Source organism: Plasmodium yoelii (assembly GCF_900002385.2).
Source record: "Plasmodium yoelii strain 17X genome assembly, chromosome: 10".
NCBI lineage: Eukaryota > Apicomplexa > Aconoidasida > Haemosporida > Plasmodiidae > Plasmodium > Plasmodium yoelii.
In genome coordinates this window covers 70,836-90,485 of record NC_036182.2, presented here as the reverse complement: position 1 = coordinate 90,485, position 19,650 = coordinate 70,836, and the positions used below count along the sequence as shown (strand labels likewise).

The 19,650-nt window shown below is 20.3% G+C and overlaps 6 protein-coding genes across 6 annotated transcripts; all 6 read left to right on the top strand.

Annotated features, from left to right (window-relative positions):
* Positions 1–829: 829 nt before the first annotated feature.
* On the top strand, positions 830–1,931 carry PY17X_1000083 (PIR protein; the record flags this gene model as incomplete). Its single annotated transcript, XM_034637554.1, has 3 exons — positions 830–844; positions 978–1,754; positions 1,845–1,931. 3 exons carry the CDS (start codon positions 830–832, stop codon positions 1,929–1,931), a joined length of 879 nt encoding a protein of 292 aa, XP_034493506.1.
* A 2,210-nt stretch (positions 1,932–4,141) lies between these two features.
* On the top strand, positions 4,142–5,307 carry PY17X_1000079 (PIR protein; the record flags this gene model as incomplete). Its single annotated transcript, XM_034637553.1, has 3 exons — positions 4,142–4,156; positions 4,294–5,151; positions 5,242–5,307. The coding sequence occupies 3 exons, from the start codon at positions 4,142–4,144 to the stop codon at positions 5,305–5,307; spliced, it is 939 nt and encodes a 312-aa protein (XP_034493505.1).
* Positions 5,308–7,827: 2,520 nt separating this feature from the next.
* Positions 7,828–8,959, top strand: PY17X_1000075 (PIR protein; the record flags this gene model as incomplete). The annotated part of the gene is made up of 3 exons (XM_022957895.1): positions 7,828–7,842; positions 7,980–8,783; positions 8,873–8,959. The coding sequence occupies 3 exons, from the start codon at positions 7,828–7,830 to the stop codon at positions 8,957–8,959; spliced, it is 906 nt and encodes a 301-aa protein (XP_022811307.1).
* Positions 8,960–11,266: 2,307 nt separating this feature from the next.
* On the top strand, positions 11,267–12,276 carry PY17X_1000071 (uncharacterized protein; the record flags this gene model as incomplete). Its single annotated transcript, XM_720037.1, has 3 exons — positions 11,267–11,281; positions 11,375–12,121; positions 12,211–12,276. 3 exons carry the CDS (start codon positions 11,267–11,269, stop codon positions 12,274–12,276), a joined length of 828 nt encoding a protein of 275 aa, XP_725130.1.
* A 2,679-nt stretch (positions 12,277–14,955) lies between these two features.
* On the top strand, positions 14,956–16,084 carry PY17X_1000067 (uncharacterized protein; the record flags this gene model as incomplete). Its single annotated transcript, XM_720583.1, has 3 exons — positions 14,956–14,970; positions 15,079–15,909; positions 15,998–16,084. 3 exons carry the CDS (start codon positions 14,956–14,958, stop codon positions 16,082–16,084), a joined length of 933 nt encoding a protein of 310 aa, XP_725676.1.
* Positions 16,085–18,443: 2,359 nt separating this feature from the next.
* On the top strand, positions 18,444–19,518 carry PY17X_1000065 (PIR protein; the record flags this gene model as incomplete). Its single annotated transcript, XM_022955713.1, has 3 exons — positions 18,444–18,458; positions 18,578–19,342; positions 19,432–19,518. 3 exons carry the CDS (start codon positions 18,444–18,446, stop codon positions 19,516–19,518), a joined length of 867 nt encoding a protein of 288 aa, XP_022810896.1.
* Positions 19,519–19,650: the final 132 nt, after the last annotated feature.

Here is a 19,650-nt window from a genome sequence, read left to right as displayed (position 1 = left end):
TATTTATGTGTTAATATTTAATATCTACTAAGTATGATTTTAAAAACAATCTACATATAAAAACTTATTTAAGCTTATAAATACGGGTTCAGTGCTAATTGTCATTTTAAACCTTGGAAATGATGCGTAAAGTATATTATAAAATTACCCAATAAGGCATACTTACAAATTGAAGTATATGGGAATAAAAATAAAGTTATTTAACGCATTAAAATTATTTTTTAATTTATCTACATTCATTATAAACAATATAAATTTATGTATTGGGCATAGAAAATAGAACAATACAACTTTGTAAATATTATAATTTTAGAAAAGACTATATTATATATTATTAGAAACAAGTATATAGTATTTAATATATTTTTAAAAAAGAATATTTATATGCTTTTAAGGGTTATAGTAATAATATAATTTTTATTTTTTATATTTATACAGTATTTAAATTTTTGAAGGACATTCATTAAAACATAAAATATAAATATATTTCTTTTCTATGTTCAAACATACTTTAAATTCATTATAAATGTATATTCATTTTTATAATAAAGATATACCAGATGTTAGTAAGAATATAATTTTTTGTATAAAATGTATTAAGCAACCCTCTATTTAAGGCAATTTAGCTAATTATGATTAATGTAACTTTTCTTTGTAATAATATTATTTTATTATCCTATATTAATTTAATTATTGAAAAACTTATAGTATATTTAACTACAGACAGTTATATATAGGGTTAAAGTATTTGCGTCTCATATTTGATGCAGTGTATATAAAATAGCATGATTCTACTCAATTTACAAATCAAAAATAAAATCCCATTATAATGGATGCCGATATAGTATATGCATTTTTTAATAATAATAATTTCCTTTACATTTTTTGATATTGTATTATATATAAATATCATCAATATTTTAATAAAATTTTCAATAATACACGTTTTTATTAATTGTTTTTAAATGTTTTCTTAGTGTAAAAGGTTCAAGAATGTAAGGGAATGGCTTCCCGATCAATTGTACAGAAACAGAGAGTTTCAAGTTAATGATAAACATCTCAATGAATATTGTACTAATAAATGCGAAGATCCTCTCGATAAAATTAGTGCTGGATGTTTATATTTGCTTAATGAATTCTTTAAGGATGATTCTGCGTTCGATGGGGTTGCAAAAAATAACATCTATATTGTTCAATACATTTTGATATGGTTAAGTTATATGTTAAACCTGGACAAAAATGAAGACCATAACATTATAGATAATTTTTATAATACATACATAAAGGATAGTGGTAAGTATACTAATAATATGCAATATATTGGTCGTTATAAAGGTTATAAGGATCTTATAGATGGAAATAATTATTTTTTAAGTATGGATATGAGCATTATATCTAAATTATATGATACATTTAATACATTATGTGAGATGTATAATGATATTTATACAAACAACTCAAATTGTGCGGAATATTCCGAAAAAGCTAGTCAATTTGTTGAAACATATAAAAAAAATATCATAGATCATAACATTACTGAAGATAAGCCCTATTTTCATGTATTTCTTACTTTATTAATTGATTACGCTAATTTAAAAAATAAATGTGAAAATTTCCCATACATTCCATATATAACAAACATAATTTCTGAACATGTTTCTGAAGTTACATCAAGTTCGTCGATAGTAAGCAAATTAATTCCAATTTTATCGATATTAGTTGCAATAGCAATTTTTTTAGGAATTTCTTATAAGGTAAATAATAAGGGATTTATAAATTATTTCCATGATTACTTATATGCGATTATCAAAAAATATATAATATGTTTACCATTTTTATATTAGTATTCATTATTTGGATTTCGGAAACGAGTTCAAAAACAATATTTAAGAGAAAAAATAAAAAATATAAAGAATAGAATGAATCGTTAACATATGATTCGAAGATTAATAATGATTAATATATGTTAAGAAGCTGTCTATTGGGAAATAAATAATTTTTGCATAATTTTTATATAGTTTTTATGTTGTCGAACCCGTATTCGTGTTCGGGTTAAGTATTATATTTTATTTAATTTTTTATAATTTGAACACTGACTAAATATATTTACTATACATGTATGTTTAACCACGAAATGAACTCTAAATATGCACTCCAAAAGGAACATAGCCATTAATACGAAAAGGCCCACATAACAATTTTTTCATAAATTATAATATATATAATTAAGTGTTCATATCGATTTAATATGATTAAAAAAATATATATATTGCATATATTAATTCATATTATGATATATCATAATATATTTCTTTATTTGATGAAACATTTTATTTAGTAAACTTATTATTTGTATTATTTTTTTAAATTTAAATTGTACTTTGATAACATAACTGTAATAATATATATTCATAAAATATAGATGCATATAATACCGATCGAGAATCGACAGTACAACATTATCTATAAAATATTTTTATACATCTAACATTTTTAGTAATACATAACAAATACACTATAGATATATTTATACTATCCTTTTAATTTTCGATTATGTATAGTATCATTTTATACTAATGTTTTAAATTCAAATTATAAAAATAGTTCTATATACATTAATTTATTTATTATAAAGGTATAATATTAGATTAATCACTATTGATTTTGAATTTTAAAGATTTGAGGTATAAATATATTATATTTAAAATAGTTAAAAAATAAAATATAAGTATATTAATAAAGTTTAATATTATAGATATGATGCGTTAATATTATATGCCTATACATATAATCTAGAAATTACCAATAGTTAATATTGAAATACTGTTTTATTGTGGAAACTTCATATAATTAAATATTAATATTAATTTTATAGAAAAGACGCATAATAATACATTATAAAGGTATCATTTTTGTATATTTGCTAATGATTCAATTTGAGATATGTGGTTTTATATTCTAAATATCTGAATGAATAAAGAAAAGGTTAAAGATTCAATTCATGTTAAATTCCATTTTATTATTCCATATTAACTCGTATTATATTATCATTACTTTATCATCAAATTAATAAATTATAGAATTTTTAATAAATTATTTGATTGTATATACATTGATAATTATAACAATAAAATATATAAGATAAAAATGAAAAATGTAGAAAATTTAACGAATATTTATATAAATTTATATATTAAAAGAGAAAATATATCTTATCTCTCTCCTCTTAAATGCTAATATAACAACCTAATTAAACATAGGTTTCTATTATATTTTAAATTTGCATCATATTTATTTATGTATTAATATTTAATATTTTCTAAGTATGATTATAAAAACTATTTACATTCAAAGGCTTATTTAAGCTTATAAATACGGGTTCAGTGCTAATTGTTGTTTTAAAGAATGGAAAGAATGCGTAAAACATATTATAAAATTACTCAATAAGGTATATTTCAAATTGAAGTATATAGAAATAAAAATAAAGTTATTGGTCTCATTAAAATGGATTATGAATTAATTTATATTAAATAAAAATAATACAAAATTATGTAATTTGTATAAAGATGTAAGTAACACAACTTAATTTGAAAATGCTATAATTTTAATAAAACGGTGGTATATAGTATTAGAGAAATGTATATAATTATTTAATATATTTTAAAAATGACTATTTATATACTTTAATATTATAGTAATAATGGGTTTCTTAATTGTTTCGATTTGTTCAGTATATTAGTTTTGGGGCACCACTTATTAAAACAAAAGATATGACGTTGTTTATTTTCTATATTAAAGCATATATATAAGAAGATATATTTTTAATCCATTACAATATTACTTTAATTTTATGATAGGGTTATTTCGAAGGTATTAAGGATAACACTTTATGCAAAATTGTATTATATATACATATGATAAAACATGTATTAAACATCTCCCAAAATAAGGCAATTTATATAACTACCATAAACATATATATTGTTCTATATTATATTTAAATTGATATTAGGAATAATGATATATTTAACCACATACATTTTATATTATGGTTCAATTATTTTGTCATTTATTAAGCGTAAAACATATAAAATAATATGATGCTACATAATATACATATTATAAACAAAATAAAATTACAATGGATAATACCATGGTATCTGCATTTTTTAATAAAATTTGCTTTTCCTTGTATTTTTTGATATTATATAAGCTATAAATTTGACTAAATTTGATTTTATAAGAATTTCATTAACATATATTTGTATTATGCTTTTTTAAATGTTTTCTTAGTGTCGAAGGTTTGATACATTGAGAAACTATTTCCCCGATGACTTAAACAGCCATACAAGTAAAGATATTAATGATTTAGGGAGCATTAAGAATTATTGCTCTAATGGAGAATCAGGGGAAACAAACTGTAAGACTTATCTCGATAAAATAAATGCTGGATTTTTATGGTTGTTTGACCAATTGTTTGTGAAAAATCAAATAAGTGATATCAATATTGCTGAATACATTATCATATGGTTAAGTTATATGTTAAACCTAAAAAAAGAAAGCGAAATCACCAAATTAAACGATTTTTATAGTAATTATATAGAAATTAATACACATTATACTAATTGTAATAATGATCGTGGAGATTGCAGTAAGTCATTAAAAGAAATAACGGGATATACAAATTATAAGGAAATCATAGATAAAAAAAAAGAATTGTTCAATATTGATTTTGAGTATATGTCTAAATTTTATGATGCATTTAAAACATTATGTAACATGTATACTGAAATTGATGCAAACGACAAAAATAATAAGAATTATTTAGATTGTGCTAAAAAATTTGTTGAAAAATATAATGAACTTAACGATCCTAATAATACTAAAGATAACGCATATTATCAAGTATTGTCTACTTTATCAAATTATTATAATAATTTTAAAAATTTTTGTGAAAGTATTACCATTGATTGTAGCGATATTCCGCTACTTCCAGATATAAAAACAACACAAATTTCTGAACAGAGTTTTGAAACGAGTTCTGAACTGAGTTCTAAAGTTACACCATCAAGTTCGTCGGTAACAAACAAATTAATTCCAGTTTTATCGATAATTGTTGCAATACCAATATTCTTGGGAATTTTTTATAAGGTAAATAATAAGGAATTTATAAATTATTTTTTCGATTACTTATATGCGAATATCAAAAAATATATAATATGTTTACCATTTTTATATTAGTATTCATTATTTGGATTTCGGAAACGAACCAAAAAACAACATTTAAAAGAAAAGATAAAAAAATAAAGAAGAAAATGGTTCATTAATATATGACTCTGAAAATAGCGATCAATACACTTTAATATATTTTTATATTTGGAAGTAACAAACTTTTATCAAAATGTTTGCATAATTTTTATATATTTTTATGTTATAAATCAGGGATGAAGTTATGTTTATGGAACCCACAATCGGGTTAGGGTTAAGTATTATATTGTATTTAATTTTTAATAATTTTATAATATTTATTGGTCTGTAAATGTTGATCAAATATATTTACCATTTCCGTATGGTTAATCCCGAGTTGAAGTCTAAATGTGCAACTAAAAAAGGGGTACAGCCATTAACATGAAAAGGATCACATAACCTTTTTTCATAAGTTATAATATAAATAATTGAGTACTCATATCGATTTAATATTATTAAAAAAAATGTCGATATTGCATATATTAATATAGATATTTGCTATATAATAATTGTCATTATATAAAATTTGTTAATATGTTGTTACATCGAATTATGCATAATGCAATAATTTCTTTATTTAACGAAAATTTTATTTAGTAAAACTTATAATTTGTATCATATTTGTTTTAAATTAAATTATATTATGCCAACATAACTTTAATAATAACATTATATATGAAGTTGGGTATGAGTTATAATAAAATTCATTTTGATTATGCATCTATGTTATAATATAACTTCAGGTTAATGAATATATTTTATTGTTAATTAAACATATTACCAATATATAATAGGCAGTCAAAATATAGATTCATAAAATATCGATCGAAGTTCGACGACACACCGATATCTATAAAAGATGTTTTATTCATCTAACATTTTTAATAATATATAATAATTGCACTATATATACAATATTTTTTAAATTTTAATTGTTTTACTATTCTCTTTTTGTATTTTACATTTGTGTTAAAATTAACTAGTATTAATAGAAGTTTTATGCGCTTTAATTTACTTATCATAAAGGCATAATAATAGATTAATCACTATTAATTTTAAACTTTATAGTTTTGAGGTATAACTAAATTATATTTTAAAATAGTTAATATATTTGAATATAAGAATATTAATAAATTTTCATATTATATTTCGTTCTAATAATTATAAATAATATTATAGATCGAATACGTTATTATAATACGACTATATATATAATAAAATACTCTACCAATAATTAATATTGCTATGTTATGTAACCTTCATATAATTAAATATTAATGTTAATTTTATCGAAAAGACGCATAATAATATATTATAAAGGCATAATTTATATATATTTGTTAAAGATCCAATTTGCAATTTATAATTTTATATTCTAAAATATGGATTAATGGAGGTGTTAAAGACTCAATTTATGTTAAATTCCATTTTATTATTACATGTTAATTCATATTATATTATCACTGTTTAATGAATAATCTTTAATCATAAACAGCATTATTTTGTCATAGAATTAATAAAATATAGAGTTTTTAATAAATTATTTGAATGTATATACATTGATAACTATAACAATAAAATATATAAGATAAAAATGAACAATTCAGAACATTTAGCGAATATTCAACTTAATTTATATATTAAAATGACTAATATATCTTATCTCTCTCCTCCTAAAGGGTAATATAACAACCTAATTATACATAGTTTTCTATTATACTTTAAAATTTGCATCAATATTTATTTATATGCTAATATTTAATATTTACTAAGTATGATTTTTAAAACAATCTACATTTAAATACATATTTAAGATTTTAGATACCATAATAACTATGGGTTCATTTCTAATTGTTGTTTTAAAGAATGGAAAATATGAGAAAATATATTATAAAATTACCCAATAAGGTATATTGGAATATAAATAAAGTTATTGAAAATGTTAACTATAATTGGAATGGATATATATTAAATAAAACTATAAATTTATGTATATGCAATTAAAAAAGTGAAGAATGGAACTTATTTTGTAAATGTTATAATTTTAGAAAATTCTGTATTATATGTTATAAGAAACATGTATATAAAAAATTAATCTATCTTATTAAATAACTATTTATATACTTTTAAGTATTATATTAATAATGGGTTTCTTATTTGTTTCGATTTTTTCAGTATATTAGTTTTGGGGTACCATTTATTAAAACAACAGATATGACGTTGTTTATGTTCTATATTAAAGCATATGTATAAGATGATATATTTTTAATTCATTATAATGTTACTTTAACTTTTATAATAATGCTCATATGAGTATTATTAAGGATAACAATTTATGTAAAATTGTATTTACATACATATGGTAAAAAATGTATTAAACATCCCGAAAAATAAGCCAATTACCTAACTACCATAAACATATATATTGTTCTATATTATATTTAAATTGATATTAAGAATAATAATAACATGTTTAACCACAGACAATTATATATTATGGTTCAATTATTTTGTCATTTATTAAGCGTAAAATAATATAATGTTACATAATTTACATATTATAAACAAAATGAAGTTACAATGGATAATCGCCTGGTAAATAATTTTTTTAATAAAACCTGGTTTTTCTTATATTTTTCGATGTTATATTACCTATAAATTTTATTAAATTTGATTTTATAACAGTTTCACTAACATATATTTTTATTATACTTTTTTAAATGTTTTCTTAGTGTGGACCATTCAATGTATTGAGAAACTATTTACCCGATGAATTAGATAATTCTGCAAAATACGAATTTGATAAAAATGAGTATCTTAAGAAATATTGTCCTAATGGAGATTCAGATAAAAAATGTGAGACTGATCTCGATAAAATTAAGGCTGGATTTTTATGTTTATTTGAACAAATTATTGTTAATAATATTGATAATTTAAGTAAAGAAGAGGTTAAAGTGTTTATTATATACATTATGATATGGTTAAATTATATGTTAAACCTAAAAAAAGTTAATGACACCAACAACTTAAATGAGTTTTATATTAAATATACAGAAAAAAATACGGATTATGAATATTGTAAAACAGATGGTATTGATTGTGATAGTGCATTAAAAAATCAACTAGGATATGATAATTTTACGGAAATCATAAATGAAAGAAAGGATTTGTTGAATATTAAATTTAAAGATCCTTCTAAAGTTTATGATTTATTTAAATTATTATGTAATATGTATTATGATGTTAATGGAGGCGATTCAAATCCCGAGAATCAATTAAAAATAGCTAATCAATTTTTTGAAAAATATAAAGAACTTAATGGATATTCTGATATTACTGAAGATAGTCCCTATTATCAAGTATTGTCTACATTATCAAATGATTATAATAATATTATAAACGAATGTAGCAATTGTCAATCTAGTAATTTTCCATCATTTCTAACATATTCACGAAGATCAGTAATAAAAAACACACTAATTTCAATTGCATTTATATTTGCTTCAGTATCAATTTTCTTGGGTATTGCTTATAAGGTAAATAATAAAGAATTAAAAAATTATTTTCATTATATATATGCAAACGTTAACAAAAAAATAATACGCTTCTTAACATTTTATATTAGTATTCGTTATTTGGATTTCGGAAACGATTTCAAAAACAACAATTAAGAGAAAAACTAAAAAATATAAAGAAGAGAATGAATCATTAATATATGATACGGAGAGTAGTGACAATTTCACGAATAGTAATAATGATTTATATATTTTAAGAAACTGTCTATTGAGGAGAAAATTTTGCATAATTTTTATATAGTTTTTATGTTGTGGGACACATATTCGGGTTAGGGCTAAGTATTATATTTTTATTTAATTTTGTACAATTTGAACACTAATTTAATATATGTATAATTCCGTATGTTTAATCACGAGATTAAATTCAAAATTCAAATATGCCCCCCAAAGAAACATATCCATTAATATGAAATGTATCGCATAATATTTTTTCATATGTTATAATATATTAAATTGAGTGTTCATGTCAATTTAATATGATTAAAATAAAATGTCTATATTGTATGTATATGTTGAATATATATGAAGTCGTATTATGCAATATCATAATTTTCATTATATAAAACTTGATAACCCAGAGCTATATTGAATTATGCATATCATAATATGTTTCTTTATTTTATGGAAATTTTATATAGTAAAGCTTATAACTTTTGTCATATTTATTTTTATTTAAATCATGTTATCTAATTGAACTGTAATAATATAGATTCATAAAATATCGATCGATGTTCGACAATACAACGTTATCTATAAAAGGAATTTTATGCATCTAATATTTTAGTAATACATAAAAAAATTAACTATATATAATATTTTTTTAAGTTTTAATTGTAGTTACTATTATCTTTTTGTATTTTACATTTGATTAAAATTAGTAATAATAAAAGTTGTTTTATGCTCCTTAATTTATTGACATAATGTATAATAATATATTAATCACTATTAATTTTTAAACTTAATATTTTGAGGTATAAATAAATAATATTTTAAAAGATTTAAAAAATATAATATAAGTATATTAATAAAATTTCGAATTATATTTTGTTATAATAATTATAAATAATATAATAGATATAATACGTTATTATTATATGCCTATACATATAATCTAATAAATACTATACTAATAACTAATATTGAAATATTATTTTATTGTGAAACCTTCATACAATTAAATATTAATATTATCGAAAAGACAAATAATACATTATAAAGATATCAATGATTATATTTTTGTTAAAGATTCAATTTGGGAAATGTGGTTTTATATTATAAAAATTTGGATCCATGGAGAAAATGATAAAGACTCAATTCATGTTAAATGTCATTTTATTATTCCATATTAACTCTTATTATATTATTAGTTTTTATTGAATAATCATTTTTTAATCTAAAACATTACTTTACCATATAATTAATAAAATATAGAATTTTTAATAAATTATTTGAATGTACATACATTGATAACTATATCAATAAATATACAAGATAAGAATGAACAATGCATAGTATTTAGGAAATATTTATCTAAATTTATATATTAAAATGAAAAATATATCTTATCTCTCTTCTCTTAAAGGGTAATTTAACAACTTAATTACGCACAGCTTTCTATTATACTTTAAAAATTGCATCAATACTTATTTATGTTTTATATAATTAGTATTTACTAAGTATGATTTTAAAAACTATTTACATTCAAAGGCTTATTTAATCTTATAAATATATTAATAAATAATGGTTCAGTGCTAATTATTGTTTTAGAGAGTGGAAATTATGCGTAAAGAATATTATAAAATTATCCAATAGAAAATACTTCGCAATTGGAATATGTAGGAATAAAAATCAAGTTATTTAACGCATTAAAATTATTTTTTAATTTATCTATATTAAATAAAAATAATATAAATTTATATATTTTGCATAGAAAGTGGGGGATGTAACTAAATTTGAAAATGGTATTATTTTAGAAAAAACTATAATATATATTATAAGAAACAAGTATATACTTTAAGGATTCTAATAATAATAGCTTTCTTAATTTTTTATATTTGTGCAGTATTTGAGTTTTATGACGTTGTTTGTGTTCTATATTAAAGCATATGTATATATTTTTTAAATTCATTATAAAGTATATTAATTTTTATAATAAAGTTATACCAAATGTTAATAAGAATAGTATTTTTTGTATAAAATGCATCATATATACATATGGCAAAGTGTATAAGGAACCCTCTATTTAAGATAATTTAGCTAATTTCCATAAAATAAATATAATATGATTTTAGTAATATTAATGTATTATTATTTTACATGAAGTTAAAATTAAGAATAATATGTCTAACGAAAGATAACTGCTACATAAAGAGCTTAAGTAAATACAACATATATAAATAACATCACCCCGCATAATCTCAAAATTAGAACAGAATTTCATTATAATGTCTTATAAAGTGGTATATATCTTTTTTCTTATATTATTCGTATGTTGCATTCCTACAAATTATATTAATACATCATTTTGTTTAATTCGAAAAATATATTCGTAGTGGGAATCAATTAATACGATCGATACATATTTTGTTGATGATCCGAAAAAACCGGGAGAATCTAATTCTATGGATATATTAAAATTGTATTGCCCTGGTAATAACTGTAGTAGTGATGAACAAAAGATTATCGCTGGTTTTATAATGTTACTAAATATGTTTAATGATATTAATGATGAAAATATAGATAGTGAAAAACTTGTTGAATACGCTATTTTATGGTTAAGTTATAAACTAAATCAAAAAAAAGAAGATGAAACGATCATATCAAACGAGTTTTATACTGATTATATAGAAGCAAATAGTTGTTATGATAAACATATAACTTCTGATACTAGTGAAAATATTAATAAGAGTGTTATAGAAAAAAAAATAAAATCGATGAATATGAATATTAAAGATATATCTAATTTTTATGATCCATTTAAATCATTATTTAACATGTATAGTGAATTTGGTCCAGAAAAAAATACTCAATGCAAGACATGTTTAGAAAATGCTAGAGAATTTTTTGAAAAATATGAAAAACTTAAAAATTCTTTTGATATTACTAAAGGATATTTATATTCTCAACTGTGGTCTAGTTTATCAATAGATTATCACATTTTTGAAAGTAAATATAATGCTGAATGTAATAATGTCTCACCACTTGTAGCTTGTCCACGAAGTTCAGTAACAAAAAATACACTTATTTCAATTGGATTTATATTTGTTGCCGTATCAATTTTCTTGGGAATTGCATATAAGGTAAATAATAAAGAATTACAAAATTATTTTCATTATATATATGCAAACGTTAACAACAAAATATTACGCTTCTTAACATTTTATATTAGTATTCGTTATTTGGATTTCGGAAGCGATCTCAAAAACAACATTTAAGAGAAATGCTAAAAAAATAAAGAAGAAAACTGATCATTAATAAATTATTCTGAATATGACGATTGATTTATTTTAAGAAACTGTCTATTTCGAAGTAATTTTTGATCATAGTTTTTATATTGTTTTTATGTTGTAGGTCAGGGTTGTGCTTGCGGAACCCATATTTGGGTTAGGATTAAGTATTATATTGTATTAATTTTTTATAATTTGAACACTAATTAAATATATGTACCATCCCTATATGTTTAATCACGAGATGAAGTTTAAATATGCAACCAAAAAAGGGTCACATATATTTTTTTCATAAATTATAATATATATAATTTAGTGTTCATATCGATTTAATATGATTAAAAAAAATGTCTATATTGCATATATTAATTCATATTATGATATATCATAATTATTTATTATATAAAGCTTGTTAACCATAATTATATTGAATTATGCATAACATAATATGTTTCCTTGTTTGATAAAACATTTTATTTAGCAAAAATTATTTGTATCATTTTTTTTAATTTAAATTATATTTTGATAAACGAACTGTAATAATAGATATTCATAAAATATCGATCGAGTATCGACAATACAACGATATCTATAAAATATGTTTTATGTATCTAATATTTTTAGTAATAAAATAAAAATATACATATTAATAACTACATTATAGATATAGACATACTATCCTTTTAACTTTCGATTATATATAGTTTCATTTTATGCTAAAGTTTTAAATTCAAATTATAGAAATAGTTCTGTATATATTAATTTATTTACTATAAAGGTATAATATTATATTAATCACTATTAATTTTTAAACTTTATAGTTTTGAGGCACAAATAAATTATTTTTTAAATAGTTAAAAGAAAAAATATAAATATATTAATAAAATTTAATATCATATTTTATTCTAATAATTATAAATAATATCATAGATATAATGCGTTATTATTATATACTTATACATATAAACTAGTAAAATGCTATACCAATAAATAATACTGAAATATGTTAAATTTAGGAAGCATATACAATTATATGTTAATGAAAAGTATATATAAAAAGTATGTAATAATTAATTTGAACTAATAATATTTTTATTAGGTTATTATATATATACAAATTCACAAATATATAATTAAATATATTGCCATTGCGAAGTAATATGTTCTAGAATGTTTGATTTAAAAACGATGAAACAAGGAAACATAATAATTGGATTAAAGTATTATTCTTGAGTGAATTAATTATTTCGTTGTAATATACAGTGACATAGCAGTAATAATAATAGTAATAACAATAGATAAAGTATTAAATACGAACAAATCATTAAATTCATTTGATTTGAATACGTTGATATATATATATTATTAAAGGTATGATAAAATTAAAATTGTATGCACAAAACATCAAATGAAATAATACAATTCTAACAGTATTTTGTTAATGTGCTAATATTAGAATTAACAATACCAAGAAAAATAATATTAATAATTTTATAGTTTTTCATCATAGAAGTAAATATAGTTTATTATAAAACATGCAGTAAAATATTATTTATTAAAATATAAAAGCAAACTATATATTTAGAAAATAATTCTAAGCCATTTTTAATGAATAATTTTAATATATATACATAATTTAAAGTTTTAATGTTAAAAGGATATAAGACATAATTAGTTATATAGAATAGGTAAATCTTATATGGCTACATAATTGTCTTAAAAAAGCATACTTCCCTTATCTCTCCTATCTAAAATGCAAATATACCAACCCAATTACACATAGTTTTTTATTATACTTTAAAATTTGCATCAATAGTTATTTATATGTTAATAATTAATATATACTAAGTATTATTTTAAAAACAATATGCATTAAAAGTTTTATTTAAGCATATAAATACGGTTACAGTGCTAATTGTCGTTTTAAACCGTGAGAAAGATGTGCAAAATATATTATAAAATTATCTAATAAGGTATATTTCTAAATTTAATTATATAAGAATAAAACTAAAGTTATTGAAAATGTTAAATATATTTGGAATTGATATATATTAAATAAAAATAATATTAAAATTATGTATATGCAATTAAAAAAGGGAACAATGCAACTTAATTCGAAAATAATATAATTTTAATTAAACATGGTATATAGTATTAGAAATAACTATATAAATATTTAGTATATTTAAAAAAATTACTATTTATATGCTTTTAAGGATTATAATAATAATATAATTTTGTATTTTTTAGATTTATACAGTATTTAAGTTTTAGAATTGAAATCATTAAAACATAAGATATAAATAGATTCCTTTTCTATGTTCAAACATACTTTAAATTCATTATAAAATTATATTAATTTTTATAATAAAGTTATACCAGATGTTAGTAAGAACATCACTTTTTGTATAAAATTTATTATATTTATATTTAATCAAAACTGTATTAAGCAATCCTATATTTAAGGTAATTCAGCTAATTGTTATAAAATAAGTATAATATGATTTTAGTAATAGTACTGTGTTATTACCTTATATTAATTTAATTATTGAAAAACTTATAATATATTTAACTACAAACAGTTGTTATATATAGGGTCAAAGTATTTGTGTCACATGCTGGGGGAAGTCTATATAAAACAGGATGATTCTACTCAATTTACAAATCAAAAATAAAATCCAATTATAATGAATGAGAAAGTGGTATATGCATTTTTGATATTGTATTATATTTAAATATCATTAAACTTTATTTTAATCAAATGTTCAATAATATATATTTCTAATAACTGTTTTTAAATGTTTTCTTAGTGTGAAAGCTTTCTGAGTGTATGGGATGCATTCCCCGATACATTGAATAAAGGAGAATATGAATTTAAAAAAAATAATTTTTTAACTAGTTATTGTGGTGACAATGAATGTAAAGCTGATCTCGAAAAAATGAATGCTGTATTTTTTTATTTAATTAATAAATTCTTTGGGCCTTCTGGTTTGTTTAATAATAATGTAAAAAATAATATCAATGCTGTTGAATACATTCTCATATGGTTAAGTCATATGTTAAACCTAAAGGAAAACAATGGAAACATTCTAACAATTTTTTATAATGTATATATAAAAAATCAAGATAAGTATAAAAATACTATAGATGGTGTTGATGGTTGTCGTAATTATGATGATCTTATATATACAAAAAAAGAATTGATGAATATTACTAATGAAAAATTGTCTAAATTTTATGCTCCATTTAAATCATTATGTAAAATGTATAGTAGATTTAATGACAGAACGTCAGATTGCACAAAATGTTTGAGTGATGCTAATGAATTTGTTGAAACATATAATAAACTTAATGGAGATTCTAGTATTACTAATGATAGTTCCTATAATAAACTATTGTGTACTTTATCAAATGATTATGATAATTTTAAAAAGAAATATAGTGATGTTAAATGTCCCAATTCATCCTTCCCAGCGATAGAAAAACCAAAAAAATGTGTACAAAGTTTTGAACAAAGTTCTCATTTAATTCTTGAACAAATTTCTGAAGATGCACCATCAAGTTCGTCGATAACAAACAAATTATTTATAGTTTTATCGATATTTGGTGCAATAGCATTTTTTTTAGGAATTTCTTATAAGGTAAATAATAAGGACTTGAAAAATTATTTTCATTATATATATTAAACGTTAACAAAAAAATCATACGTTTCTTAACATTTTATATTAGTATTCGTTATTTGGATTTCGGAAACGATTTAAAAAACAACAAATAAGAGAAAAAATAAAAAATATAAAGAAGAAAATGAATCAATAATATATGATTCGAAGATTAATAATGATTAATATATGTTAAGAAGTTGTCTATTGGGAAATAATTTTTGCATAATTTTTATATAGTTTTTACGATGTGGGTCAGGGTTGTGTCTATGTAACCCATATTCGGGTTAGGGATAAGTATTATATTGAATTTAATTTTGTATAATTTGAACACTAATTAAATATATGTACTATACTGTATTTTTAATCACAAGATGAAATCAAAAGTACAAATATGCAACCAAGAAGGGACATAAGCTAATATGTAATGAACTGCGTAACATGTTTTATAAGTTATAATATATATAATTGAGTGATCATGCCGATTTAATATGATTAAAATAAAATGTCTATATTGCATATATTAATATAGATGTTGGTTATATATGAATTTATATTATGCTTTATCACAATTGCCTATTATATATGCCTTGATAACCCAAAGCTATATGGAATTATGCATATCATAATATGTTTCTTTATTTTATGAAAATTTTATTTAGTAAAACTTATAAGCAGTGTCACTATTATTTTGATTTAAATTATATTACTCCAAATGAACTATAATAATGGATAGTCATAAAATATAGATTCATAAATTATCGATCGAGAATCGACAATACAACGTTATCTACAAAAGGCATATTATGCATCTAACATTTTTAATAATACAATAAAAATATGCATATTAATAAATAATTATATTATAGATATATGAATACTATCCTTTAAAATAACAATTATGTATAGTATCATTTTATCCTAATGTTTTAAATTTAAATAATAGAAATAGTTCTTTATACATTAATTTATTTCCAATAAAGGTATAATATTAAATTAATCACTATTAATTTTAAACTTTATAGTTTTGAGGTATATATAAATTATATTTTAAAATAGTTAAAAAATAAAATATATGTATATTAATAAATTTTTTATCATATTTTGTTTTAATAATTATAAATAATATGATAAATAGAATAACGTAATATTATATACCTATACATATAAACTGGTAAAATATTATTCAATAACTAATATTGAAATATTGTTATATTGTGAAACCTTCATATAATTAAACATTAGTATTAATTTTATAGAGAAGGCAAATAATATTACATTATAAGGGTATTAATGTTATGTTTTTGTTAAAGGTTCAATTTTGAATATGTGGTTTTATATTCAAAAAATAGATAAATAAAGAAACTGTTAAAGACTCAATTCATGTTAAATATCATTTTATTATTCCATATTAACGCATATTATATTATTGTTGTTTTACCATAGAATTAATAAAATATTGAATTTTTAATAAATGAGTTGATTGTATATACATTGATAATTATAAAAATAAAATATATAAGATAAGAATGAACATTGTAGAGCATTTAACGAATATTTATCTAAATATATATATTAAAATTGCAAATATATCTTATCTCTCTCCTATTAAAGTGCAATATAAGAACCTAATTAAACATAGTTTTATATTATACTTTAAAATATCATCAGTAGGTATTTATATATTTAATATTTACTAAGTATTATTTTAAAAATAATATGCGTTCAAAGACTTATTTAAGCTTATAAGTACGGGTTCAGTGCTAATTGTTGTTTTAAAAAATGGAAAAGATGGGAAAATATATTATAAAATTACCCAATAAGAAATACTTATAATTTGGAATATGTAGGAATAAAAATAAAGTTATTGAAAATGTTAAAATATAATTGGAATGTATATATATTAATTAAAAGTAATATTAAAATTATATAATTTGCATAAAAAGTGGAGCATATAACTTAATTTGAAAATACTATAATTAAAAAAAAACTATATTATATATTATAAGAAACAAGTATATAAATATTTAACATATTTTAAAAAATTATTATTTATATGGTTTTAAGGATTATAATAATAATAAAACTTTTTTATTTTTAAATTTATACAGTATTTAAGTTTTAGGGCGTTGTTTACGTTCTATATTAAAGCATATGTATAAGTATATATTTTTTAAATTCATTATAAAAGTATATCCATTTTTATAATAAAGTTATACGAAATGTTAGTAAGAATAGTCTTTTTTGTATAAAATGCATCATATATACATATGGCAAAATGTATAAGCAACCTTATGTTTAAGGCAATTTAGCTAACTTCTATAAAATAAGTATAATATGATTTTAGTAATACTAATGTATTATTATTTTATATGAAGTTAAAATTAAGAATAATATGTCTAACAAAAGATAACTGCTACGTAAAGATATTAAGTAAATATACCATATATTCTATGCAATATATATAAACAACGTCACCCCGCATAATCTCCAAATTATAACAGAATTTCATTATAATGAATTCTAAAGTGGTATATATACTTTTTCTTATATTATTCGTATGTAGCATTACTATAAAATATATTGATTTTAATTTTAGTAATATTTATATTAATACATTTTTTGTTTAATTCGTAAAATATATTCGTAGTGTGATATAATTAATGTGGCGGATAAATATGTTGTTGATGATCCGAACAACCCGGGAGAATATAATTCTACGCAATTGTTAAAAGCAGCTTTCTCTGATATTAACTTTAGTAGTGATGACCAAAAACTTAGCTCTGGTTTTATAGCATTGCTAAAATTACTTAATGATAATAATAATAATAATAATGAAAATTTAGAGGGTGATAAACTTGTGGAATATGCTATTTTATGGTTAAGTTATAAACTAAATCAAAAAAAAGAAAATGAAACGACCAAATTAGAAGATTTTTATAATAATAATATAGAAACAAATAGTCATTATAATCAGGAAACAATTGGTGATAGTAATAGTAAGATTAAAAAGGATGTTATAGAAAAAAAAATAAAATCGATGAATATTGATATTAAAGATATATCTAATTTTTATGATCCATTTAAATCATTATGTAACATGTCTAGTGAAATTGATGCAAATGACTACGAATGCAATAAATGTTTAGAAAATGCTGGAGAATTTTTTGAAAAATGTGAAAAAGTTAAAAATGCTTTTGATATTAATAAAGGAAGTTCTTATTTACAACTATTGTCTAGTTTATCAAATGATTATAAAAAATTTAAAGAGAAATATAATGATAAATGTAAGAATGTCTCACCATTTGTAGCTTGTCCACGAAATTCAATAATAAAAAATACAGTAATTGCAATTGCAATTTCAATTGCATTTATATTTGCTTCAGTATCAATTTTCTTGGGTATTGCTTATAAGGTAAATAATAAAGAATTAAAAAATTATTTACATTATATATATGTAAACGTTAACAAAAAAATAATACGATTCTTAACATTTTATATTAGTATTCGTTATTTGGAATTCGGAAACGATTTCAAAAACAAAAATTAAGAGAAAAACTAAAAAATATAAAGAAGAGAATGAATCATTAATATATGATTCAAAGAGAGTGACTATTTAGGAAAGTAATAATTATTGATATACGATAAGAAACTGTCTATTGAGAAATAAGTAATTTTTGCATAATTTTTATATAGTTTTTATGTTGTGGAACCCATATTCGG